Here is a 27,856-nt window from a genome sequence, read left to right as displayed (position 1 = left end):
CGTTTGGCTTATGTAATGAGCAGCCCCCCGCCCCCTTCCATTCCCGCCAGCGCTACGACGCAATCGTCATTGAGCCTGACACTCAAATGCATTTTCTCGCCTTTGGCCACTTCAGATGCGATTTAAAATGGAGGCAAGGAGGAACCGTTTGGAAAAAGAAGAAGACGGCGGGAGGAGAGGAAGGTGGGGGCGCTTGATTTCAGTTTCTCTCTCTCATTCTCTCTCTCCCTCTCCCTCTATCTGCTGTTGTCCTACTTTTGGGGCGGGTTTGCCGAAAAGGCACTGAGGAGGAAGAGCTCGTCGGAGATGAAGAATGGAGGAGAGAGGAAAAAAAAGGAGTATCTGCGAGCATGCGATAATGAAGACAGTTAATTCGGAAGGAGGCAGCGATTACGCCGCGAGTGGTGAGATGCAGTCGGCAGATTTTCTGCTCTGCGTGGCTGTCACATGGGTTGAGCAGTTCGGGACCCGAGCAGGACAGGAGCGACACTTTTAATTAAGGAGGGAAAATATACTCACTGTCTTTTTATTTTTTTTTCGGGTCAACTTTTACCGTGTCAGAAGATTTAAAGCTTTTTTTTCCACATTTCACGAATTTCTCATCTGGTTCCGTTTCGTCACATTTTTTTCCACCCAGAGAGATTTGATCTGCTTATGAACATTAAAAGTCACAGAATGGTTTTATTTTGGGAAAGTGACCACATTTCAGAGTTTGTGGGGCAAATAATCACATCACATCCAGGCAGTTATCACTTCGCATTGCCCTCCTTCAAACTTCGCACACTGCCTTTTTGTTTCGGCACTGTGCCTAAACACTCTACTTTCATCTTCGTCTCCCCCTCTACCCCCGTCAAATCAGCGAGGCACTAGTCGTAGTCCTCAAGATGAATAATAATAAATATATGTGAAGTTGGAAAGTCTCTCGAAACGGGCCAGATCAATGGATAAGGCTTGGCAGGCGGAGTTAATGAATGCGGCTCTTGGCCTAGATTAGGATGTTTTCTCTTGCGCGAGGCTGTCCTCGCCACCAGTCGGTTGGTTTGACAAAAAAATGAATACATCAATAAAATAAAAAAATCATTACAAAAACATTAATTGATTAATTAATTGATTCACTCATTCACTGCCATTCACTATTTTATTCAGGGTTTGAAAATATGACGGAGAGCGCCATTCCCAAATTTGTTCGGGTGGTTTTGTTTTTTCTTGCTCGGGTGCCAATAAAGTGCTGGTCAGATCTCTGGCAATGTTTTTCCTTTCCACAAAGGGTCAGAATTTCCCTTTTCCTCCCATATTAGCGCTTTGTTCCAGCTTCAACTGTTGTTAAAGCGCGATATGAACCAATATGTGTGTATTGCATTGTATTTGGACAGCCGCCCTCATTTCAAGATCATATATCTTCAGACCCATATAATTTATGAATTAACTCTTTTTTTCTGATGAAAGAAGAGAGTCAAAGGTTTCTTATGATGCATTGAATGTTTATGTAGTCCTAAAACTCAATCTTCAGTCATCCCTGGAATTCGAGTGACAATGACAAAAACCCTGGCACTGGAGTGGACACATTTTTGCACGGCTGGCAGTGAATGAGTTAATTGACACAAGACTAACATTTGATTATAGTTTAGGATGTTTTATCTTTCGCGAGGCTGTCCTGACACCACCAGTTGGTACTATAAAACAAATAATAATAATAATAATAATATATTTTATTTCAAGCGCCTTTCAAAACACCCAAGGACACTTTACAATAAAAACAATAGAACACAGCACATAACAATAAAACCATAAGTAAAATGATAAATAATAAAATAGCAGAGAGAATTAGACATTGAAAGCAATTTTAAACAAATGGGTTTTGAGATGAGCCTTGAAAATAGGGAGGGAGTCAATATTACGGATGTTGGGTGGGAGTGAATTCCAGAGTTTGGGAGCAGAGCGACTGAAAGCTCTGCATCCCATCGTAAAGAAATAAAGAAATAAATGAGATAAAAAAAAATACTTGATTAATTAATTCATTGCTTAATTAATTTACATAAAACTGAAATTTGAAATACACAAAAACAAACAAAAAATGAAATCAGAAATCAGTTGACTTGCTGATTAGGATAGTTGTCCACGTTAAGTGCTTGGTTGCAGCTTCAGCTGTTGTTAAAGCGCTATATAAATCCATATGTATTGTACTGTATTGTATTGTATTATATTGAAAAACGTTCTAGGTGAATTGACATGATGGAAGCGTACCAGTAAATGCGTTTCTCGAAACAACACGAAAGAAATATTGGCACAATTGACAAAATATTCCACCGTATGAATGCCGGTCATGTCAGTTTGTCCTCCACCACAGTACGTTGCACCTCCGTCGCAATCAAAGCGATTAAAAAGACATCGCGGAAATGTCAATGTGCTCAAAGTCATCTTCATGAAAGTCACATTGTGGGCCATCAAAGCACCTTTTCTCAGCCCAAAGTCGTTAATTTAACGGGCTCTTCTTGCCGCCATGATGAATACTTAGCAAAACATCATAAAAAAATCAGTGACGCTTTGGATTCGGTTAAATGACCTAAATTTTGGTTAGCCGTCCATAACTTCCCTTCAAATTGGCTGCAAGGACAACGGTGAGATTGCGAGAGTAGACTGGGAGACACATTTGAATAGGACGCAGAGCAAAAGAGTATCCTGTACAAAAATTGGAGTTTTGGGAATGTAACATGTAACACATGAGGCAGCACAAAAAAAGAATGGCTGGCCAATGTGCCCCCACCCAGCCCAAAAAAAATAAATTAAAAAAATCTATCTATTAAGAGATATAAAACAGTCAAATTCCTAATTACAGACGATTAATGAGAGTCTAGGAATGTACATTTGGTCTGTTGATAAGGTTAACGTCGCTGCGGTGACAGAGCATGGGGACTCGGCCGCCTGGACTTTGACACATCTGGAGCACTTTGATATAGTTTGGTTAAGAATAGCAATAAAAGGAATGGAATCGAAAAATATGAAGCTAAAAAATCGAAAGAAAGGCCACAGGTCACGTTAGCATTTCGGCGCAAGGATTTTCCGGCGGGTCTTTTCATGTATGCACTCAACCCGATGGTTTATTTTGTTGTCTTAGATGCGGACTGTACGCAATTTTTGGCCAGTTGAAAGGCCTCTCAACCCCTCTCAGCTTTAAGATACAGCGCTAATATCGGTATTCTTTGCGGAGGATAAAGAATACCGCTCTCATATTGTGGGTCTTCACCGCCGTCTTCAATGCCATTTAGCCCCAGGGGCGGAGCCAAAAGCGAATTCCCTACTTGTCAGGCAGGCCCAATGAATTTCCGTCGATCTCGGCAGAATTGCGGGTGGAGAAAAAGGGCGCATCCGTGGCTTCTTGGGAGTTGATATATTGCCAAAAGTAGCGCACTGCTTCCAGGGGTCTGTTATCGGAAGACACACAACCCTCCTGATACACTCGGACGTGAATTTTTAAGAAGGCGATTGTTCAATCCATCGAGCGAATGTTTGGGAAACTTAATGAGAGCTCTCTCGCCGGCACTTCCAGGCAGGATGTGCTCGGTAAGCGTTCTTGGGAAGCAATAAAGGCTCATCCATCATCTCAAACTCGCTTTAGGCCCACACGCTGGAACCCAGATCCGGATGGAGACGACGGTGACGCCCGCCTGCTGAGAGCTTGGATTTCAAATGTGAGTTTAAATAAATCTAAGGTGAATGGCATCCCATCTCTTTGGCGTGCTCGTTTCACGCCACAACACAGCGGTTTTGCCTGGCTACGCGGCGAGACCCACGTGTGGGGTAAACGCCAACAGCAGCAATCCAATTTACGCCACGACCGGGAATTCATTTAACCTCCACTGAAAGTGGCTGAAAAAGAAAGCCGGGATTAACTGCAGCCCAATTAAAAAAAAGGCGCCCCCGCCTAACGGGAAGGGATAATGGGAGTTTAATTGTGGATTCCTGAAGCTCATTGACTTTCCGATGTTGTGGGGGGCAATATGGCGGCCAGTGACGTGCGGTAAAGTTCATGGCTGGTGAGGCACTGACGTCATCACAGTCAGATTTACAAACATATGAACTCAACAGAGTAGCTTATTCACCATTTGATTGGCAACAGTTAACGTGTTTTGTTTAAAATGTCATGTCAGCATTCTTTATATAAACTAGCATAGAAAAAAGAATAAAAAACGTTATTATCGTGTTACCTTTACTTATAAATAAAGTCCATGTGCCGCTCCTTCTGAAGAAAGGCACCAATAACTTCTTTGTCGAAGCCTTCCTTATCTTTCTTCAGTTTTAAAAGTCTCTATGTCTCAATGGAGATCACTGCCAGTGAAGAAAGTCGTCCTTGATCAGTCCTATTCCAACTGTATGTTTTCAGTCTTTTGTGCTCCACTGATGCTGTAGTAGCTGGAACAGTGAGCACGAGCTGGAGCAACTTTATCGCCTCAGGAATAGTTTCAATGAGATCCTTCTGGGCCAAAAAGCTGAGAAGCAGTCCAGGAGATTGACATTCATCCCTCACCGTTTGTGAGCTATACAGTCCGGTGTTGGTCTTCCTTTAATTATTATCTCCTGCTTCGATTGAAAGTCCAGTTTAGAAAATTCTTTCAATTTAGAATGTAATGTAATCCTCCAAACTGAAAATAAGACCAAGCAACACGAAAAAATGACTGGATGGTTGCACTGAACTTGCTAACTAAATGGAAAAGAACTTTAAAGTACAAATCACTCAGTAAATATAACTGTTTAATTTATTTTTCATTTGATAATTTCATGATGACAAGTGACGCACGGCCTCTCCTGCCTGCCCCGAATGCACATCACTAATGGCGGCCTCCCCGAGAGTGAAAGCTTTGCAGGAGGACAATTTCCTTCCTTCCTTCCTTCCTTCTTTCCTTCCTTCCTCCCTCCCTCCCTTCCTTCCTTCCTTCCTTCCTTCCTTCCTTCCTTCCTTCCTTCCTTCCTTCCTTCCTTCCTTCCTTCCTCCCCCCCACCCCCCCACCCATTCATTCATTTTCCGAACCACTATATCCTCATAAGGCAGTAGGGTGCTGGAGCCTATCCCAGCTGTCTTAGGGCAATAGGCAGGGGCACCCCCTGAACCGGTTGCAGGCATATCGGAGGGCTCACAGTTACAAACAACAATCACACTCCCACCGAGGGACATTTTATAGGGTTCCATTAACCTGGCATAACCTGGGAGGAAACCGGAATACCCGGAGAAAAGCCATACAAAACATGCCTAGATGCATGCAAACTCCACACAGAGTGGGAATTGAACCCAGTACCTCTACACTGTGAGGTCGACGTGCTAACCTCATGACATCGGCCCGCTGGAAACCAGTGTACCACGAGAAAACCCACTCAGGCCCAAGGGAGGACTTGAGAACACAACACAGGGAGGCCAGCAACTGGAATCAAACTTGACACCCGTGAGGTTGATGGGCTAACCACTTGACGACCGGGCTGTCTCGACAATTTAATCCCAAACACATTTCCTAATCTTGCGATGACCCAAGAACATGATATTTGTTGTTGGATTTGAAATGTTGGGTGGGCTGACCTGTCAAAGGGGTTGGGGGGACTGAATTGGACGGCTTTAGACAAGCAAAACACAGCAAATTCCACTTTAAGCTTAATTAACAGGAACCTCCGTGACATCTCGGTGATGGAGGCTGCTGAATTGCCGGTTGCTCGTCTGTGGCATAGAAATGCAAAACCCAGCGAGGGTGCGAAAATGGTCATGACACTTTTCCAGTCGGAGTCCAAGTGCACTCTTGACATTCCACTTTGTCTCGGTCTGCAGAGTGACAGCTGCAAAAAAGCTGGCAAAATGTGAGGGCGTAACCTGCAGGATGTCAAGACCTACCAACTTTGGGCCCCGGTGCCGAACTTAACATCATTCCGACGTCTCGCCGAGAACACGAGTGCAACTGTGGCCAGCGTCTGTCACTGGACTTTCAAGGAAAATCGTTCCAGGCCGGTTCAAATTTGCACATTCAACGCTGGCATCGACATCTCATCGGGCTCAGCCTCGCCGTCATTGGGCCAGATGCGCAGCTAATTGTCCAATTTGCAAACTCGGGGAAAAAAACACCTGCAAGACGGGTTGAGCTGGAAGTCATCGATGGTGATGGGAAGCCAAATTTTTTTTTGCACGCCGACTATCATCTCGGTACCACACACGTCGCATCTGACTGAAGAATAGAAAACGCCGGCAGGATGAGCACAAAGATTGAATTGCAACCGCTTAGCCACCATCTTGGATTCGTCACACTATTTTGGCGCAACCCAATGTCAACCATTTTGGTTCGATGTAGACATTGACAAGCTACTTTTGCGAGGGCTATATTTGTGCCGATGTTGCTGCTGTGATGTGAACAGTTGGGCTTTTATGCATTCCAACCATTTAGTCGCCATCTTGAATGCGCCGCGCTATTTTAGCGTGACACAACCATTTTGGTACGATGTAGACATTGACAAGCTAGTTTGCAAAGGCTATTTTTGAGTCGGTGTTACCGCCGCGATGATAAAAGGTGGGCCTTGTATGCATTCAAACTGTTTAGCAACCATCTCGGATTCGCTGCACTATTTTGGCGCGACGCACTAACATCTTTTTAGCACCACGTAGACATTGACAAGCTACTTTGACATGGGCTATTTTTGTTCCAGAGTTGCCGCTTCCATGATTAAAGTTGGGCCTTGTATGCTGCTGAACATACACACCGACGCATGCACGCACGCACACACACACACACACACACACACACACACACACACACACACACACACACACACACACACACACACACACACGCACACGCACACGCACACGCACACACACACACGCACACACACAAACACACACACGCACACACACGCATGCACAAACAGACACACAGACACGCACACGCACGCACGCACGGACACACACAAACACACACACATACACACACACACCAAAATAAGATAAATACATTAAAAAAAGTCCCTCGGCTGGAGATTCATGAGAGCAATACCAGCGATGCCGCCAGTGGATGTTATTTGCACCTTATCGGTCGGGCGGTAGCACATGAAATGTTTAACATGGGCAGGATCGCGCGGCGCATCCGGCCAGTGCAAACACGGCTTACGTCCACGCATGAGTAGCATGACTTTGCCGCCAACGTAGGAGCTTTTCAGAACCCCTGAGAGTCAATTTCAGATTTATTTCTAAGTGCGTTACAGGTCATTGCTGAAAACATGTGCAAAGGCTGACAACTATGTGCCGGCGAATTTGTGGGTTTTACCATTTTAGTTTTCAGGGTATTTTTGGAGGGCTGGGAACTTTTTGGCTTTCGAACATTAATTTCGTGAGAATATCATGTTGGCATATGAACTAGCTTTCGGGAAACACACGGAGCGCCACAATGGCTGGCGGACTAGTTTTCGGCGGAAGAACACCAAACCACACGGTCGAACAGCACCACCGTGGCTGCCGGACTACTTTTCCACACCCACTTTCTTTGAGTGCACTCAGTGCAGACGTGGTTTTTTTAGGGAGTGGATACTTTGCTGTTTAGGGACTGAAAAAGACCCCACCACAGGTTAGTGTTTAGCCGAAGAGGAGACAAAAGAAAATTACAGTCGAGCAGAGAAAGGAGATCATCAAAAAACACGAACGAGGTGTCCGTTTGGGTGACTTAGCGTCCCAGTACCAGTATGCTAAGTCGACCATTTCTACGTGTGGCTAAGGGTGTTTCTGTGTTGTCTAAGTAACGGTCTCAGGCAATAGAAGAGGTTAAAAAAAGTTGTGTTGATATGGATTAACAGAAAGCAGCTAGCAGGGGACAGTGTGAGTGAGGGAGAAAGCACGGCAACTTCACTTGGATATCAAGAGGCAACTACAACAACCACCATAACAACGGTAAACAAAACGACTTTATTATACAGGACAGTTTATTTCTTTATTACAATACAATAGCACCTTTATTATACATAAAATAAGGTATATTTTGCGTAGTTTTAAGGCTTATTTAGTAGAAAATTACGTTTTATGGGAACCTGGAAACGGATTATTCTCATTTTTAATGGTTTATTATTGGAAATTAATGTTTCAAAGACACACTTTTCGCTTTACACACACTTTCTGGGAACCAATTAAGTTTGTAAGCTGAGGTATCACTGTATATCTTAGTGACTCAAACAACACGATTCTGACTCTGGCACAAAATACATGAGGGGGGGGGGGGATTTCACAATTTTACAATTTCACAATTTTAAAGCTTGTGTTGGCACACTTTTCTTCATCAGTCAAATTCAGCAGGGTAGTGAACAACACTTTTCAACGACGTGTCAAATGAACAAGACAAATTTTCACTGTGCTTCACATCGCATCTAACATGCAAACGGGCCCAAACAACACATTTCACAAGCATGAAATTGGCTGAATCAGCATCGAAATTGCTGCTGGTCAAAGTAGGGCAGCGAAAAAGGGACCCAAAAAAGTTTTTTTTTTTTTTCATGGACGATTATTCGAGGAATGTTTGGATCCCTGCGCTTCTTGTCTTTGACCCTAATAGCATATTGATCCAGACCCACTTTGCTCTCACCAGATATCTATCGAGTGTTGCAGCATGGAGAACAGTGACATACAAGCATCTCGTCAATTCAAATTCAGCATCACTTTTTGGGATCATCAGATTTTTTTTTGGCGGAGTGGGAGGGGGTCGGGGCAAAACGAGATCTCGAGAGGACTCCAAAATACTACGAAGAGGAAAGGCAAATGTGACAGTCGAAACTCGACACCACGAATTGTTGGTAGTTTGTGGCAAGCATTTCCGATAAAATGCCCACCGAATATGATAAATAATACCATATGAACACTTGCAGATTTAAAAACAGTAATACAAAGTATGGTAATTATGAATAAAATATTCAGTGAGCTCATTCAAATTGATGATCATATTTCAGTTTATCAGTCTCAAACTCTGGCGTGATTTTGTCGCCATTATGGCTGATTATCAAAATTATCGGCTTCGCCAATTGGGTCACCTTGACCGAATTTGGTCAGGAAGATTCCCTTTCCGAAATTGAGAGACACTTTTGCAGACAGGGGATTTACTTCGGTTTTTACAGACTTGTGCTCGCTAGTGCATCGCGTCTCAGAAAATGCAACAATGTGCGAGTTGATCGGTAGCATTGCAAAGCAACGCAGGGGAACCCAGCCACTGTACATTTCATTCAGAACCAAGAAAGTGAGCGGCTCTGATTTGCTCCTTACGTCAATGACTCATCTGTTTATCCTTCACAAAAAACCCACATTGGCCACCTTGCTCGGACTCGGAGTGAAAGCAAGTACGCTATATAAAAAGACTCAGTGTCAAGGGTTCCCCGGTAAGTAGTAGTGCGCCAGCTCATATTAAAAAGCCGGTGGCGTATTTATTGCTTGTAAGCTACGAATCCACAATATAAGACCTTCAAGTAAGGTATTGTGCATATTGCAAGAGTGCAGTTGTTTATGCACAGCAAGCGCGCTTCTCATAATTTTCCCCGTGGGCCGCTTGTAAGCACAAATAATCATAAAAAGCAAGTGTTTTTTATTTTTTTTTAACAGAATGTTTCTATTTATCTACCTATCTGTCTGTTTATCTGTCTGACTGGCTGGCTAGCTAGATATCTAGCTATTGATCTAGAAAGCTTGCTATCTAGCTTTCTCTCTTTCTCTCTCTCGCTCTGTCTGTCTCTCTATTTCTTTCTGTCTCTCTACATTATCTCTCTCTCTCACATTATCTCAATCTCTCACATTGTCTCTCTCTCTCTCTCTCTCTCTTTCTCTGTACGTACATCCATCCATCCATCCCACCACCCATCCATTAATTTATTTTGGTTATTTATTCATTTGGTTTCGCATTCAGGCAGCACCGGTTCTAAGGTGGTGAAAATAATACACAATATATACCAAATATGAAATATGTTTACAAAAGAGCACAAATGAGTTTTCTGGCCTCTCCGTCAATCTTAGCGACGGCTGAGCACGGTCGCTATGGTCACATTAAACTGTAAAAAGGTGCAAGGGGTCGCGATGGCAGCATTTATGCAACTTCAAGTGATCGATACAACTCCTTATGCACTTCCTGTTGTACCGAAATACGAGTATTTCCTGGAATTTTTCGATCCTTCTGGCGTTCAAGGTCAGCATCCATTTGCATTTGTGAACTCTCACACCCGAGGGGATTAAAAATGAAAGCATCAAGGAGATTTTGGAGAGAACAAAGTAAATCATCACATATGTGCTGCTTGCCTCAGAGGTGTGGGCACATCTTGTGAAGGATAGAGTGAGGGGGTTAAGGGGGTGCGAGTGAGGGAGTCGCACTACTTATATAAGACAAAAAAACAGACAGGGGGTTGTCACCTGTCACTTCCTGTTCAACTGCCAGGGCAGAATTAGATGTGATGTGCGAGGCTTAACCAGCAAACAACCTTCTGCTATGTTTCATTCCTACTTGTGATCCGATCGTGCTTGGTCGGTCGTCTCTGGGGGGTTGGGGGGTAGGGGAAGCGTGCTGCAGAATTCACTCAGCGGTAACTCATTACTCATGGCCTTGACGGGCAGTGATTAAAGAAGACAAAAAAAAAATCATTTTCATTCGATAGCATCCCAAACTGCTGCATTTCTAAAATGCAACCATGATAATGGGCAGAAATGCACAGTGAGATTTTGGTGCCGATTAAAAAAAAAACAAATAAATACATAAACAAACAAATTAACACACAGACAAATGAATACATAAAATGCACATTGCACAAAAAGGCTAAAAAGCATGGTGTGTTTTTTTGCCTCACGGTTCAGAATCGATGGCGTCACATTGCTTCCGATGGGGTCCCTCGTGTTCGTCACCTTTCTCAAGATCACGAGTGTCAAAGTCATTTTTTGCCACCGGCCACATTGTAGATATGTTTTTTTTTCTTGGGGGCCATTATGAATTTGAGGAAGCCATTAGAAAGTTTCATCCTCTCCACATATTAGCGCACAACAAATTAATGAATAACTAGTTTACAAATTTGAAATAAAAAATAATGAGTGTTATTGTGGTTTACATGGGAAAATTGGACATTTGGGTTCAGACTTTAGCAAGCATCATCAAATTTCACAAGTTTCATTTGCTTTCGCGGGCCGAAGAAAATGATGTGGCGGGCCAGAATTGGCCCAAGGGCCTTGACTATGATATATGTGCTTTCGATGACCCATGGACTTTGAGGCACGTTTGTTGACGAGTGGGAGTGACACTCTCTCACGTTTTCAACATTGGGCGTTACGAACGGGAATGCCGCGGTTTGCGTATGAAATTCAACACATGGATGAGCTTTAAAAGACTTGGAAGCAACAAGGGTCATCTTTTATCATACTGATGTTAACACCATCTTCTTTTGTCCATATTTTATCAACATAATCAAATTCATATCGTATTGGTTTGGTGGGAAAGGGGGGAGAACGGCGGGAGAGTGGGTATGCCAACACCTTCCTTTTGACTAAGCTGATTAGGCGCTTAGTGACGTTACCATACGAACCGAACCATCTTAAATTTACTGTCACTCTCGTTAGCCGAGGACGAAAAATGAACCAACAAGCTAGAGCCGGTGTCAAAATACCGCCAAGACGTTGACACCCCGCGCTACTCTAACAATACAGATAGCTAAGTTTTCTTCCCAAGCCGCTTCGAGTAGAATCCTTGAGTCATTGAATTGCTACCTGCTGCAAGTCACTGGCAGTTTTAAAAGAAAAGTGCAGCATAATTAAGAAGACCTAAATACCCCGGCGCCGGCTGAAAGGAGTCATTTAGGGAATGGCTCAGGAGGAATGGCGGCAAAAGAAACGTAATTGCGGTGGGAGCAGAGAGGAGGCGGGCCGCCGCATTCCAAGCGCTCCCGTGTGGAAGACTGAGCGGCGGGGGATAAACGAGCCGCTGACGTTTGACGGAGGACGTGCTGCTGTAAAAATGCAAAACAAGGGAGAAGCGAATGAACGACTAACGACGGAAGATGAAAAAATGGCTACTCACCTCCATTTTCATATGCCATTTTTTGTTCTCATATCAACCAGAAGAAAAAAAATGTGTTCTAAACACGAGCGATAACTCACTTGAGCGACGCTCGCAACATCTGCCGTTGACATCACCCCCATTAGAGTCTGGACTAAATATTATTTATTACCCGGCATAAAAATTGGCCCCGATACTCCACCGGGGAGGGGTCAAACAGACAATCCGAGCCGGCGACAATGCGTTTAATGTGCCTGCCATCTCTCCCTTTAATTGTCATTTCGAGTTGTCATTAGCGCTGATTTTTTTTTTGAATGTCCTTTAAGCGTAACATGAAAGCCATGAAGGCAGAAAAACAAGACTAATTGCTGGGCACGGAACGAGAGATGTAAATAAGTCTGCCCATTGGTAGCACAAGCGGGATACAGAAATGTGGTAGAGGGTAGACCCCGCCCCTCCCCCCTCCAATAATTTCCACATAATTAATCTACCTGCATCCATTTATCGCACATCGATAAAAAAAGGCAACCTTTCCCACGGTTGTCAACAACTGTACATGGGGGTACAAATCTGAGATGAGTTGGACACTGGAACATTTTCAAAACCTTTTCACCAAAGATTTCAACAGATCCACAACTTCCCCAGTACTTTCCTCCCTAAATTCCAGTAAATAAAATAACTTAGCAACAACACAAAGTCATGTACTTACTACGTGCAGCTCCAGGTAGTCGCCAAGTCCCTTGGCGCTTTCTACCCTGACCAAAATGGCCTCCTTCAGCTGCGTGCTGAAGCCCACCGCCAGCCGGTCTGCCCGTGTACTCGGCCGGTCGTTGGGCGGCCACGTGTATGTGATGAGGGCTCCACCTCGGCCAAAGATGTATGTTGTCCCGGCTGAAACACAGGGAGCACAAGCGGGAATAATTACGAGGGAGCAAACACACACAGAATCGGTCAATAAGGCAAATCCAGCCTGAAATAGAATCACAACGGATGCTGAAGTTGAAAATCGCTTTGGTGTAATTAATGAATTATAACACCCTATTATTAATTAGATTGCAGGGTAAAAAAAAGACTGCTTGGATAAGTGCTTCAGAATGGCCGATGTCGCCAAGGCCTACCAGATTTTCCCGATGGCCATTGAAGGCGGCATGAGAAAAACAAGAGTGAATTCAACAGACCGAATTCCTAATGAATAAATAACTAAATAAGTAACTAAATAAGTAACTAAATAAAAATAAATAAATAAATAAATCCACCCACTTCAACCAACCAACCAACCAACCAATCAATCAATCAATCAATCAATCAATCAATCAATCAATCAATCAATCAATCAATCAATCAATCAATCAATCAATCAATCAATCACGATTCTTGATGGTGTGAGCACTCAACCTACTTGGAGAGCAATGTGAACACAGAGGCAGATGTCAGAAAAGCACAAGTAGCGTTCAACATTCTCCGAGAACGCCGATCCCACTGGCTGTGAAATGTCAAAGGTCTGCGAGGGCTCACTGCAACAGTATAGGGCAAAGCTCGACGGAGGAATCAAACAACAGCCCTTACACTCGTTTTGGGATAACTTCCCAGAGAGGAAAGCCACGAGGAATGAAAAAGCACCCGCTGAACAAACCGTAAGCAAATGGGGAAGCCAAGTCTGACTGGAGCAATGGCAAGTGGAGCAAAATTTGTTTTGGAAAAAAAACGCTACATAAATGTTGATACTAATTTATCAAAGACATCCGATTTGGCCCTGAGATGTCATGATGATGTCATGATCACTTCAACATACAGTAAAGTCTCGTTATATCGATATCGGATATATCGATAGTCCCGGTTATATCGATACTATTTCTATGCACGCACGGAGAAAATTACATGCAAACAGGGTCGGATATATCGATAGTCCCGGTTATATCGATATTTTTCGGACTCCCTTGAATATCGATATAACGAGACTTTACTGTACTTCCTAGACGCTTTCCGACTTCAAGGCATCTGTTGTGCCGTAGGACGTCTCAGAAAGAGCAAAACAAATATGAATGGGAAATGGTGTGAATAGAGAAGTGTGAATATGCAAGGGTTCGCAGTACGATTTCCTACCCCCCAAGAAATTCCATCGCAAATTTTACTCTTTGAATCTGACATTTCATCACATAGCCAGCGTCAAGCTGCGTTCCAACGTCCTTGCTTTTGGTGTAATTTCCATTTCACGATTGTCAAATTGGCAACCTGACAATGAAGACTTGACATCCAACCCACCCCTAAAATCCCCCCACATTTCCTTCCGAAAGTGAAAGACAAAGTTGACCGTTTCAGCTGCCGCCAATACAAATGAAGATTGATCATGCCCTCTAATCAATGTCAACGGAGTTCTTGGTAGAACTAGGGAAATAAGCTCCCAAATGTACTTGCAACATGGAATCTTTGACATTTCTTCGGTGGGCTGCAATCAGAGCCCGACAGAGCCGGAAAAAGCAAATCAAACTTGTTAAATTCCATGATGATTGCTAAAATCTGAGCCAAAATTTCATATTTTTGGATGTCAAACACAATAAAAGTCATTATTCTTGCCTTCAGATTTGAAAACGAGTTATTCATTAATTTGCTGTGTGCTCTATATGTAATATTTGAAGGGATTTAAACATTCTAATGGGTTCGCCAAATTCATAACGGCCCTCGAGAGGAAACCATAACTACAATGTGGCCCGCGGCAAAAAATGACTTTGACACCCCTGCCATAGACCAACAAACCCGCAGACTTACGCAGCTACCTGAACCAATGTTCGTCGGATTGCAATTGAAAAGGTGCTGACACATCCCCCAACACACAAAGACACCCCCCACCCTGCACTCCGCTTCTTCCCCCTTGCTGTCCTCCTCCTTCCTGCCACGGCTCAGCCCTTTGCTGGCCTCTTGTTATTCTCCGGCGGCTGTATTATTTCAGTGCTGACTAATTATCGCAGCATGACAGCGGGAGCTTCCAAGCGGGGAGGGTGGGGGGGTGGGGGTGGGGGGTGTGGTTCGTGTGTGTGTGTGTGTGTGTGTGTGTGTGTGTGTGTGTGTGTGTGTGTGTGCCAGAGGAGGGCAGTCATGCAGGAGAGGATGATGAAAGGCAACACGGTGCGAAAACAGCCAGCGAGTGGGGACGTGACGGCGGGGAGCAAACGCAGGGGGGGCTTGTATGGCGTGTGTGTGTGGGGGGTGGGGGGGCACATGTGGGGAAAAAACACAACAAACAGACAGAAGAGGCAGATGACACAAAAGGGTCCCCCAAGAAAAGACTGATCGACTGAAGTGGTATTTTGAGTGTAGAAATGATGAAGAAAGAGCACATCCTGGATGTCATTCCTGCGCCAACTTCCTTCCTTCGCATAAATTAGTCACCCACTTTATATTTTTTTTTGATTAACTTTTTATATCTTTTCATTTGAGATAAATTTGTTGGTGCATCTCAAATAAAAGTTTCTATTCAAATTATCGCGACGCTCTATCGATTGTGCAACTGTGGTGGGGAGAGGAGGAGCAGTTAAATACAGTTATTCAGACAAATATGCCACTCAATAAGCTATCCCCCCCCCACGAGCCTTCACTCCATCCCACAGTGGGTAAAGTCGACATGCTTGTGCGTACTCGTCTGCCGACAACAGTCTAAATTTTGATCCTTGTAGGATCGAATAGCTGTCACACTGATATTAGCAATGCTAATTGCGATGCTAATGGTTTACCCATCTGTTGTTTTCGATGATATGCTAGCATTAAGCTAGCTGGGGGTATTGTTAAATGCAAATTTCTCCAAGTTTCTCCAATTTTTGGGAGACCAACTGCTACATTTTGCCCGATTTCAAGTCCCACCCCCAAAATGTGTCACTTGGCTGAAAGTAAGTCTTGCACATATGCCACACGTAACCGTGCTGAGCACCGACAAGAAAGTCAATTTTGTCAATTAACACCCTGCATGCACCACATCTGCCATATCCCGTGCTTGTCGCAGTCACCGTGAGTGTGCGTGTGTCTGTCTTCCTCTTCAGCATGATCACTTCTTTTGCTACAAGGGAAACAGCAATTGGTATCCCGTTGCCTCCCTGCGTCCAACCACCTGCTTTGTTCCGATGATTTTGCCCCCCTGCGACGTGATGATATGTGTGTGTGTGCTTTCTTCTTAATGAAGCGTGGCGTCCCCAATGAGTAGAGTCTGACGGGAGCATCCCTGTGTCACTTGTTCTCCGCCGGTAAAACACCTGCTGCTCGGCATCTGACAACACCCACTGAACGCTTGGAGGAGGAGGCGGAGACAAATGAGTGAGTAGGGGGGGGGGATAAAGATCTTCATTCCGCGAAAGAAATTCCCTGCGGAGCTCTAGCTTGAGTATTTCAGAACAGAGCAGCAATGCAAGATGGCCAGCTGACAAACAAACTACCCATATTTAGCTCCTCCTCCTAGTGATGAGTCAGCGTTTCTGCATGGTAATCAATTTGCAATCAATCTGAATGAATTCTACAGTGAGGATGAGGGTTGGTCTAGTCAGAGATGGAACTGCCAACTTTTGGCGATAACACACGTGCGTAAACAACACAGCACAAGAAAAAGCGAACAAGGACAATTGCAGATTGGGTAAGGCACTGATATCAAAACATAGGCCTGGGGGCCAAATCTGGCCCAGAACATAGTTTTATTTGGCCTGCGAAAGCAAATCAAATTTGTGAAATTCCATGATGTTTGCAAATTTCATAGTGTCCCACATAAACCACAATAACAGTCATTATTCTTGACTTCAAATTTGAAAAGTAGTTATTCATTAATTTGTTGTGCGTTAATATGTGGAGGGGATGAAAATTCTAGTGGCTTCCCCAAATTCAGAACGGCTTCTGAAAGGAAACTGTAACTACAATGTGGCCTGTGGCAAAAAAATGGCTTTGACACCACTGGTGTAGCACAAACAAGCACAAAGTTTAGCCATTAGGGTGGTAGCTTGATGATAATGCTAACACGCGATGGAACCATACACAAACATCTGATTTTGGAACATATGAGCAATGACCAATGTTGACTCTTTGCTTTCTTCACCCCTTCTATCGTTTCCACAACAGTTTAACGTACAAACCGGACACCACACCATTCTCGCGTCCCCGGCAGTATGTTATGCGAGCGAAAATGGACATGTGGTTTTACACACGCACGCACACACACACACACACACACACACACACACACACACACACACACACACACACACACACACACACACACACACACACACACACACACACACACACACACACACAATGCGGTCCAAGAAATGCTCAGGGAGTTTGTGTGAAGCCTGAGATGGATAGAAAGTTTTTTGGCAGTGACGTATGTACACATTCAACACAAAAGTAATCTTGGGCATATAATATTTATCCTCCCTTGGGGGCTGTGGGGAGCTGGTTGTCTTAGCTGTACAGATGTCTATTTGCAGTGCTTCAGTCACATGATATTCTCGAGTGCTAATTTTCTCATTAAAATTGAATTCCGCATGCATTTATGAAAGAAAGTGAGCATGTACACATTTTATATGTGCATAGGAATTAAGTAACGTGAAGGACAGAAATCTGCCAATCTTCCATAAAGACTTTACAGAAAGCAATTTGAAAGTAAACTTGTGTTGCATCGACTTGGAAATAAAGCAAGTATAGATCTGTCTGACCTTTAGTCTCACCGCGCTGGCCTTTTGCGAGAATAATGATGGAGATTTTACACCCACCACCACTCCAACTGCCTCCACCCGTCCAAAAAAACGGTTGAAATACTTACTGCTCCTGTTCAATTAGCTGCACCGCCATCGACCAGACAAATCGATGTGACCTGCTGTGCAGGAGATTGCAAGATTTATTTTGCGATGATTATTTCGCCCTCACAGATGTGGGCAGATTAACTGAATGCATATACAGTCAAACCTCGGTGTTCGACTATAATCCGTTCCAGAAACCTGTTCGAAAACCGACGTATATGGAAGCGGAGGGAAGTCGAGTGGTGCATTCAGGTGAGCTCAGTTTGGTCGAGAACCCATTTTCAGATGTAAACCGAGGGATAAAAAAACTGAAATTTTTGGTCAAAAACCAAATTAGTCGAAAACCGAGACATTTGAAAACCGAGATTTGACTGTACAAGAGTATGAGCGCTAACATGCTACCGATAACGCACACGTGCTGAGACTGCGAATCACTCGGCAGTACAAGCAACACAAGCAAACACACTTAAAATTACATTTCCGGAGAACAGGCCAAACAGGTGGCGAAAATAGACAATCGTTGCAGGAATATTTCAGACACTGTGATTTCTTCTGGTTACGGATGGCCGTGCTGACCCATCACCCCCTCCTAATAAATGCTGTAAACTTTGCCAGAATCGTATGAAAGACGAGAAACTCCCTGTCTCTGGAAATGGACCTTGGGCTCGAATTAAGAACGCATTAACCGATACCTTCGACATTGACTTTGACCAGGGCTAATCTTAGGCGAGTGAGAAACGAATCCCCAAAGACGGCAGTTGACTCTCAAACTGCTATGCTTTGATGAAATGAACAGATTGTGCCTCACAGCGTTTGGCAGAATAGGAGTTTACAGCACAGATGAAAGAGGTAAGCGGAGAACAGAAAAAATGCAGAATCGGATCGGTTGAGGGATCTCTTGAACCACTGTTACTGACCTATATAATCTCCAGCACCAGACTCTTTGAGGCACTCAAGGACATCTGCACAATTGCAGTATTGTTTTACTACAAATATAGCAACTGGTTCATTGATTTTCTGCAACAACTGTACAACTTTTAGCATATTTCATTTTACCATTGACCACATACCATTGATACTTTGTATATTGTCTCACAGTTGTTCCTGAGAGGTACCACTTACATTAAGAAATATCGATGAGAAGGTTTCTTCAGCCGTCATCTGTACTTTTTTCAAAAAGTACAGATGACCTTCTCATCCTTCTCATCGATGGACCACTCCTCTATGACTGAGAGCTTACACAGACGTATTAAGAAATATCCTACCACACTCATTTATTATGTTTTTTGATGATGATACTAGGGCAGTATACTACCGGAGAAAAATTCCTTGTATGTTCTACACACTTAGCCAATAAAGATGATTCTGATTCTGATTGCAACCTTGCGCTGATGGACAGCTAACATAAAAGATGTGTTTCCTAGGGCTTGACGGACTTGTAGTAGCTAAGTAAGACCACAGTCGATAGGGTCGTGGCTACTAGCGCGAAACGTCTAAGTGAATAAAATCCAGTTGATTGTACTCCTCTTATCTCTCCGCGCTGATTGTAAGCTGCCTAAGGGATTTCTGGATGCCGGTCCGGGTGGCCTGCCGCTGTGATGATATCTGATACAAAAGGGGCCACGGAGAAGCCTCTATCCAAATAAATAACGATCTGGACTCTGCCGACAGCTCTCGGTTGAAAAACAAATCAAGCTGAACCGATGAGATGGGTAGACAAAACACCCAAACGTGAGGATAGAGCGAGATCGAGAGCGAGAGACTTGCTAGTGCCAAGACTTTTCCCGCAAAAGGTGCGTTCGCTATGCTAGCTTCCTGCCTCACTTCCTCTCATTTTCTCGCTTCCTTTCACCTTCACTCCAGCCCTACGGGGCCCATGTTGTTTGTCTCTACGGCTTTTACACCAAGGATTATTATGGGCGAGGTTTTGAGAGGGGGGAAAGGGGAAGGGTCTGCCAACAAAAACAGGCCCTAAGTGTGGCCTGAGCCGAGCGTTGGCATGCACTCAAATGGTAAGACAGCAAGGCATTTTGTTCTGATGCGACGTTGGCATGTGCCGCCACTTAAGCGGAGTAGAAAGTGGACCGTTAACTCGTTAAACGACAAGATTGCTGACTGACGCCGTCTGGTGCCAAGATTGAGTTCTTTTGTTTGATGTTTTCATCGGGAGAGATTGATAAGGGTCTGATGTGTTTGAAGGAGCCAAGTCGGGGGATATTGACTTCACTTATTGTTGCTACAGCAACAGCCAGCAGACTTTTAGTCGGACAATCCAATGCATACATTTGAACGGGGGACCATCTCTTTTGTTAATTACTGTGCCAAAATTAAGAAAAAAAACTGCTTGACAAGCACATTGGAAATATATTGACGAGGTTATGTCGAATCAAGAGCCAGGAATGTCTCATCTCATCTTATTTTCCGTACCGCTTATTCCTCATTAGGGTCGCAGGGGTTGCTGGAGCCTATCTCAGCTGTCTTCGGGCACGAGGCGGGGGACACCCTGAATTCGTTGCCAGCCAATCGCAGGGCACACAAAGACATACAACAGCCTGCCATGCATGTTTTTGGAGTGTGGGAGGAAACCGGAGGACCCGGAGAAAACCCACGCGGGTCCGGGGAGAACATGCAAACCCCACACAGGGAGGCCGGACCAGGACGCGAAACCGGCGACCTCTGCACTATGAAGCCAGTGTGCTAAACACTTGACTACCGGGCCGCCCTAGCCAGGAATGTGTGATACAAAAGTCATTCTTTCATGTTGAATAAGCTGACCTGAGAGACGGAAACCATCGTTCAAGAGTTATCAAAACAATTAGCATCACAGTTGCTGTTATTTATTTATTTTTCCGTTCAAATTTTGTACGAATTTCACACAACGACGTTCTACTGACAATGACACGAGAAACAAAGCATCTTTTTCCTCCATTTTGTCGTTTCAATGTTAAAATCAGTGCAAATGTTTGGCAATCAGTGAGTTGAAGGGCTAGCGGTTCTGAGGTAAGCAAAGTGCCATCACGTCGTGTAATTTCAACGGTCGCCAGCAAATAAAGGCATATCCAATCCAATCCAATCCGTTTGAGCCTTGCTGCTTTAATGCCCAAAAACAAAACACAGCGTTTCTTTGTGGCTAACTTGAACAGAAACAACAATTTTACGGCAAGCGCGAGCAAAATCTCTTCCTTTCCGAAGCCCAGAACACCAAACCAAAACAAATAAGATCAAGCGTTGTAGGATTCCCTGTGCCCCCCATCAGCCCCCTATTTTTTACCCCATCACTTGAAGATTTAGAAAAGTTTCACAGATGTCAAGAAGCATTAGCTTCTCACGTGAGGCGATGAAGATGAAGGCGAAGACCTGCTAATCCCACCCTTTATACCCGCCCCCACACTACACCCCTCCTGCACCGAGCATGAGCTCCAACAAGATGCATGAAAGCAACAAGAGCAGTGAAAACCGGTGAAAAGAGAAAAATTCAGTGCTTCTAGCGAGCCGAGATGGATTTTCTTTTTGTTGGCCAAGTTCAAGAAAAGCAATCCATGAAACATAATGTGAAAGTGAAGTACTGCTGATTTGATAAACGGAACAAAAGGGACTGAAAGACGAAGGCGGTGGCCAAAAAAAGAAAAATATTCATCATTCCGTGTTGCGCACGGTCACGGGACGAACGACTTGACAGCGGGCGTCAAGCCGCCATGCTGGAAGCAGCCTGACATTTTGCTCCTAATTCCCTCTCGGCCGTTCCCGCCAAAACGGAAACCGGGAACGACTTTGGGAATCCGAGTTGGGACATTGACTGCGATCTGCCAAGAGGCTCCTCTCACCGAGGCGGGTAAATTTTTTCTTTTCGAATTAGGCACCCAACCCTGCGGTGAAAAAAAACAACAACAATCTGGCCAGATATGGAACATCAACAGAGGCGCCACGAGATGGAGTCCATAGAAAAAATATCAAAACAAGAGGAGCGGGCAGGAGGGCAACTTTCAAAAAGACTTGGCAGGGAAGGTCGTGGTACAGTGTGGTCTAGTTGAATGAGTTAACCAACATTCTAGGGTTGTCTTCTATTTTTTTTTAATTTTATTTTAAAAATGTCGATGAAAAAAAAGTAAATAAATGTGACATTTTGTTTGGCATTTGTCTGAAGAAGCAATTTTCCCGTGCGCGGCCTCCCAGCGCGCTGCTTAAAAAATAAGAAAAAGCAAAAAATGAAGACGGAGAAAAAAATCAGCACAGATTATTTTTTTCCCACCATTTTTGTGAATTCTGAAACAATTGAAGCGACATCGAATTGACATGTAGATGTTCCTTTTTGGCTTGACTTATTTATTTTTTATACCATAACAGCGATACGAAGACGCCTTCGATGATCGGTGCTCCCCACCTCCAATCGTTTATTCATACTTCCATTTGTCGGATGTGAAATCAAAACCGGACCATAATCTGACTCATAATCTGACATGTTGTATTATTTTCTTATCATGACTGCAAAGGCTTTCTTCTTCTTCTTCTTATTATTATTATTAACTCATTCACATTTTTTTCGGGGATTGAAAAGTGTGCCGTGGAGTGCCATTCCCGAATGTGTTTGTGTTTTGGCTGTTCTTGCGGGTGGAGTGCTGGTCAGACCTCTGGCAATGTTTTTTGCCTTTTGTCTTTTGTCCATGTACAGCTTTAGATGTTGTTAAAGCTCTCTCCCTCTCTCTCTCTCTCTCTCTCTCTCTCTCTCTCTCTCTCTCTCTCTCTCTCTCTCTCTATATATATATATATATATATATATATATATATATATATATATATATATATATATATATATACATATATACAGTAAAGTCTCGTTATATCGATATCGGATATATCGATAGTCCCGGTTATATCGATACTATTTCTATGCACGCACAGAGAAAATTACATGCAAACAGGGTCGGATATATCGATAGTCCCGGTTATATCGATATTTTTTTGGACTCCCTTGAATATCGATATAACGAGACTTTACTGTATATATATATATATATATATATATATATATATATATATATATATATATATATATATATATATATATATATATAGGCAGCCCGGTAGTTGAGTGGTTAGCACACCGGCTTCACAGTGCAGAGGTCGCCGGTTCGCATCCCGGTCCGGCCTCCCTGTGTGGAGTTTGCATGTTCTCCCCGGACCCGCATGGGTTTTCTCCGGGTCCTCTGGTTTCCTCCCACACTCCAAAAACATGCATGACAGGCAGATTGACCACTCCAAATTGTCCTTAGGTGTGAGTGTGAGAGTGACTGTTGTATGTCTTTGTGTGCCCTACGATTGGCTGGCAACCAATTCGGGGTGTCCCCCGCCTCGTGCCCGAAGACAGCTGAGATAGGCTCCAGCAACCCCCGCGACCCTAATGAGGAATAAGCGGTACGGAAAATGAGATGAGATGAGATGAGATATGTATATGTATATGTTACAGTTTTGCCAAAAAGAAGTTGAACTTCTAGGAAGAAAAAAAAAGATGACATTTCTACAACCTGATTTGGATGACACACCTTTACCTGACAGCATCCACGTTGAAATTATTGCTGATGGTTAATTACCAAAAACGTATTCAACGCAAGCAGCAGAAATTGTTGCATTGACTGAAGCGTAAATGGATAGAAGAAAATCTGTTGAACATGCAGATTTATTGAGAGGCTTATTGAAAGCTATCCTCCTTCCAAAAAGTGTGGCTGTATGCAAATGTGCAGCACACACAAGGGCTAAAGACAGGATTAGGTCAGGTAATGAAGAGCAGATGCAGCTGCCAAGAAGGCTGCTTAGACTACTCTCAATCTAAGAAATCAAGAGACACGTGAATTAGTGCCCACACAAGTTTTGAAGGATATGCAAGCGTTAGCTACAAAATCCGAAAAAGATCTGTGGCTGGCCGATGGTACTAAGCTAGTTGATGAGCTGTATAAAATAGACAATAAACCATGTTTACCGAGAAACATGTTCCCTATGGTGGATCGATTGAGCCATGGTACGTCACATGTATCAACAGGAGGGATGGTGTTTATAGATGGAAAAGTATTCCATTTAAGCAGAGGTTTCAACTTGTATGTAAAAAACTTTTGTTGGAGTTGTTTGATAAGCTGTAAACGTAATCCACAGTGTAATATGCGCCCAAAAGAGGAAAATTTCCACAGGGGTCACACCCCTTTGAAGTGGTCCACAAGGATTTCATTGAACTAAGCACAAGTAGTTCTTACAAATACTGTTTGGTGCTAATTGATTCATTCACCAAATGGGTGGAAATTGTGCCTTCAAAGAAATCCGATGCATTATCCGTTGCAAAAGCATTATGCAAACATATTACTCCAGAACATGGCATACCGAGAATAATTTGGAGTGATAATGGGCCACATTTTGTTAAGGACGTAATAACCAACATTTCCGAATATTGAGGAATTGCATTAAAAAATCACTGTGCATACCATCCACAGAGTGCAAGATTAGTTGAAAGAACGAATGGTACGATTAAAAAAAAAAAATCGACTCAGAAAAACAATGGAGACAATAGGCAAACTATGGCCTCAACGTCTATTTTTGGTTAAATTATATATGAAAATAATTGGATTGGATTTGCCTTTATTAGTCTCGCAGTGGATAAATTTACATTTCACAGCAGCAATGTTATGAAAGAAATGAAAGTAGAAAAGCAAAATACAGGAGCTGCTGGAAAGGCAGCCACTCTCGCGGCGCCGTCTTGAAATCAAAAGAACAAAAATAATTGCACTAATAATGGCTTAATGCCTTTTGAGATTTTGCATGGCAGACCTTTCATCCTCCCATTATGGGAAGGTGTGCCCTGGCAAAAGAATGAATCAGATCCAAGCGTTTTGTTGGCAAAATCGTTGTGTGAAATGTTTACAACAAAAAGAGGTCCACAGCATGTGTACTGCCGCAGTCCTCTTTGTTCCCTCCACAGGAACAGAGGCTGCTGCGTCCCGGAGACGAGGTGCTGATCAAGGCAATCAAGAGAAAGTCCTGGTCTGCACCAAAGTGGGAGGGGCCATTCACCGTGCTGATCACAACGCCAACTGCCATCAAGATCGCCGAAAGAGCCACCTGGGTGCATCAAAGCCATTGCAAGATCGTTCACCAACCAGATCCTGAGTAGGTGAAAGAGAGACAGAGCCAAACTACTCAATAGCCATGGGTTTGGTCCACAATATCTTGCTGTACGAATTCGTGGAGGCAATCCAGATGACACACGTAGAGCCTCCCATTCCATCAGCCTGCGAAATTCCACCATTACACCAAACAAATTCAGATAAGTGTCCAAGCATGGCACATCCTGTAGCCTGCTTGCCACTACAAGATGCAAGAATCGTCTCATTTCCCCTTAGCATCCTCGTGAACGAAGCACAACAAAATGGAAGTGATTATCCTCATGGTTCTTGGTATGCTCTGCTCGTATCAAGTCAGGGAAGGCTTGGACCACTGGTTGGTATTCTGTTGTGGTCTATTCTGAGCCCAAAACAAAATGGGTTCAAAATAGCTGTGCCCAAGTAGCAAAACGAACTTATTGTAACCCACAAGGTTGCAGGATGCATGGACTTGAGACTCTGTCCTGATTTTCGTGAACATCACATTGGTTTTCCCGTAACTATATGCATGATGTCATCTGTGACATCACCAGTCGTAACATCGCCTCTCCAGCGCAAACCACACATCAAACTGACAGCCTATATGGAAACACCTGACAAAAAGGCCCAAAATCCAGGTGTCATGGATGCATTATATCAACCGTTTGCAGAAGAAAAGCATGACTGGAATCCGTTGTTATCAAACACGTGGTATCGTTATGCTACATTAATTGCAACAACACGTGCATTCAAAGGTATTTGGAGATAAGATGGCTCAAGCTGCGTATATGTTAATATCTTCGCATAAACCGGATCAACATTTTCCGGTTCTTCACAATGCTTCGAGAGGAGAGATTGTTCCAAGTTTAGATACCATTTTAGAAACTGAAAATCAGGTTATGACCGAGAGCGGGTTGCGATTACCAGTATGCGTTGCAATGTACGGTACAGGTCAAAACTTAGGTTTTATAGATGAGGATAGATGCTTATATGTGCTACCGTTAAACACTAATGTCACCATTTTACCTGTATCTTCACATCTTTGGTGGTTATGCGGTTGGAAAGTATATTCTTTTATTCCTCCAAGAGCCTACGGTTTGTGCGCACCTGTTACTGTAACTGACAATACTTTCATTGTTACCAGTCGTCCAGCGCACCATCATGTGAAAAGAAGAGTGTCGTTTAAGCCCCATGATTCGATCTGGGGAACTGATGTTCCAGAACAATTCAAACACCATAGCACTGGTAGTAAGGTAATGTTAGCTCTTTTTCCACAAATTGGAGTGGCTAAAAACATGCTACGAATTGAAACATTTGACTACAGATTTCAAGTGTTTGTAAATTCCAGTTTGGAAGTAGATGAAATGCAAAACACTGAAATTGCAGCAATTAGACAAATGGTGCTGCAAAATAGAATGGTTTTGGACCTTTTGACAGCCCCACAAGGGGGCGTCTGTGCTATGGTGGGTGACACTTGTTGTACGTACATACCCGAAGAAGCGAATTCCATAAACATGACTGATGCTTTGTCTGTTATCAGGGATCTCAGAGATGCCATGGCCAAAGACAGACGGCTTGATCACCCGTGGATTTTTGACAGGCTTTTTGGGGGCCCTTGGTATGCGACTTTGCTCAGAATGTTTATCCCTATCGCAATCGTGATTGTATTTATTTTCTTAGTCATTGGTTGTATTATTCCATGCTTAAGAGCAATGCTATTGAATATGATAACTAATTCTCAGGTGAATTACGCAAAGGTTTTGTATCAACAAATGCGTGAAGGGGACCCTGTGTTGTAGCTAGGAATAGTACACCATGGCCAGAGTGTGGTTGCTCCAACAAAAAAGAAACGGAGAGCCGAGACAGAGTTTTCCTCGTCAAAATTCAAAACTCTCACAAATGGAGAGGTTGCAAATCACATCAGTAAAGTTATGACAGAGGTTTTTCGCCTTCTCCATGGTGTTAGATTAGGTTATATTAGATTAGATAATATTAGATAAGGTTCGATAGGTTAGATAGATTAGATAAGATAAAGTAAAGCAAAATATAAAGAATGGTTCCCTGTGCAGTTAGTATGACGTGCATGCATGAAAACCGTTTTGGAAATGTATGTACTGATGTTTAAATGTGCAACAGGAGGGAATGATAGAGTGCTTATGCACATTAGTAAACATATTACGTTATTTCATGCTTAGCTTAGTACATATTATGTTATTGCATGTTTAGTTTAGTCTACATGGATGTATGAAGTTTATTAGTTGAATAGTTTTGAAAGCAGGATGTAACAAGTCTCAAGTTTCAGTCGAAATGTTCCCCCAACAAACTTGCCCGTAGCTGATTGGACAACAGATCGCTGCTGTGTGACTTCCAATACTTGTCCGTAGCTGATTAGACAACGGATCGCTGCTGTGTTCTTTTAAACTAGTTGAGCGGGCGGGCTTGTGTGCTCTTTGTGCTCTGTGTGCTTTTGTTCGTGCTCTTGGCTTCCCGTCCCGACGAGAGATGTTCTCTTTTTGTTTCACTAGAATAAAGTAGTTTTTTGTTCACCATCTATCGTCCTCGATGATATTTTTATCACAGAACTTCGTTGAACACCAAACCAGATGAGAAACAAGAATTAGAATCGAACACTTATACTTCTACTTCTTCCTTTCATAACTTTGCCGCTGTCAATTGGGAATTTTGCCACTGTGAGACTAATAAATGTTTTCTTTCTTATCTCATTTTATCATTTTATCTGCTGTCAGGCTTTGCAATTCTCAGTGATCACATGTGAGAAAAAGAAAAAAAAACTGCACACTTGTATATATGGGTTGATGCAATATTTCAATGTGCCTTTTTTGATACTTGCACTACAGTGTAAGTACAGTTTTGTACAGTTTTTTTATGAAACGGTTTTGCACATTTACATTTGCACAGTACGTATACAGTTGACAGT

General features: G+C 43.3%; 1 protein-coding gene and 1 long non-coding RNA gene across 9 annotated transcripts in view; one reads left to right on the top strand and one right to left on the bottom strand.

The window, feature by feature from the left end:
* Window positions 1-27,856, bottom strand: part of nrxn2b (neurexin 2b) — a 406,291-nt gene that overhangs the window by 39,425 nt on the left and 339,010 nt on the right. For all 7 annotated transcript variants that reach the window (XM_088990599.1, XM_088990598.1, XM_088990595.1 and 4 more), the window contains one exon: window positions 12,733-12,914. In XM_088990599.1, coding sequence (XP_088846725.1) covers window positions 12,733-12,914 — 182 coding nt within the window. The remainder of the gene's footprint in view (window positions 1-12,732; window positions 12,915-27,856) is intronic.
* LOC148902238 (uncharacterized) lies at window positions 54-17,307 on the top strand. Of its 2 annotated transcripts, none has more exons than XR_016114268.1 (3): window positions 54-183; window positions 3,617-3,689; window positions 16,195-17,307. It is a non-coding gene; the product is annotated as an uncharacterized LOC148902238 (long non-coding RNA). The 2 variants fall into 2 exon arrangements; XR_016114267.1 differs by lacking the exon at window positions 16,195-17,307 and adding an exon at window positions 5,810-9,409.

The sequence above is a fragment of the Hippocampus bargibanti genome, linkage group LG02 (genome assembly GCF_051943395.1).
Source record: "Hippocampus bargibanti isolate YZ-2025 linkage group LG02, ASM5194339v1, whole genome shotgun sequence".
Taxonomy (NCBI): Eukaryota; Metazoa; Chordata; class Actinopteri; order Syngnathiformes; family Syngnathidae; genus Hippocampus; species Hippocampus bargibanti.
Note: the sequence above shows the minus strand (reverse complement) of the source record. Positions and strands in the feature narration are given on the sequence as shown.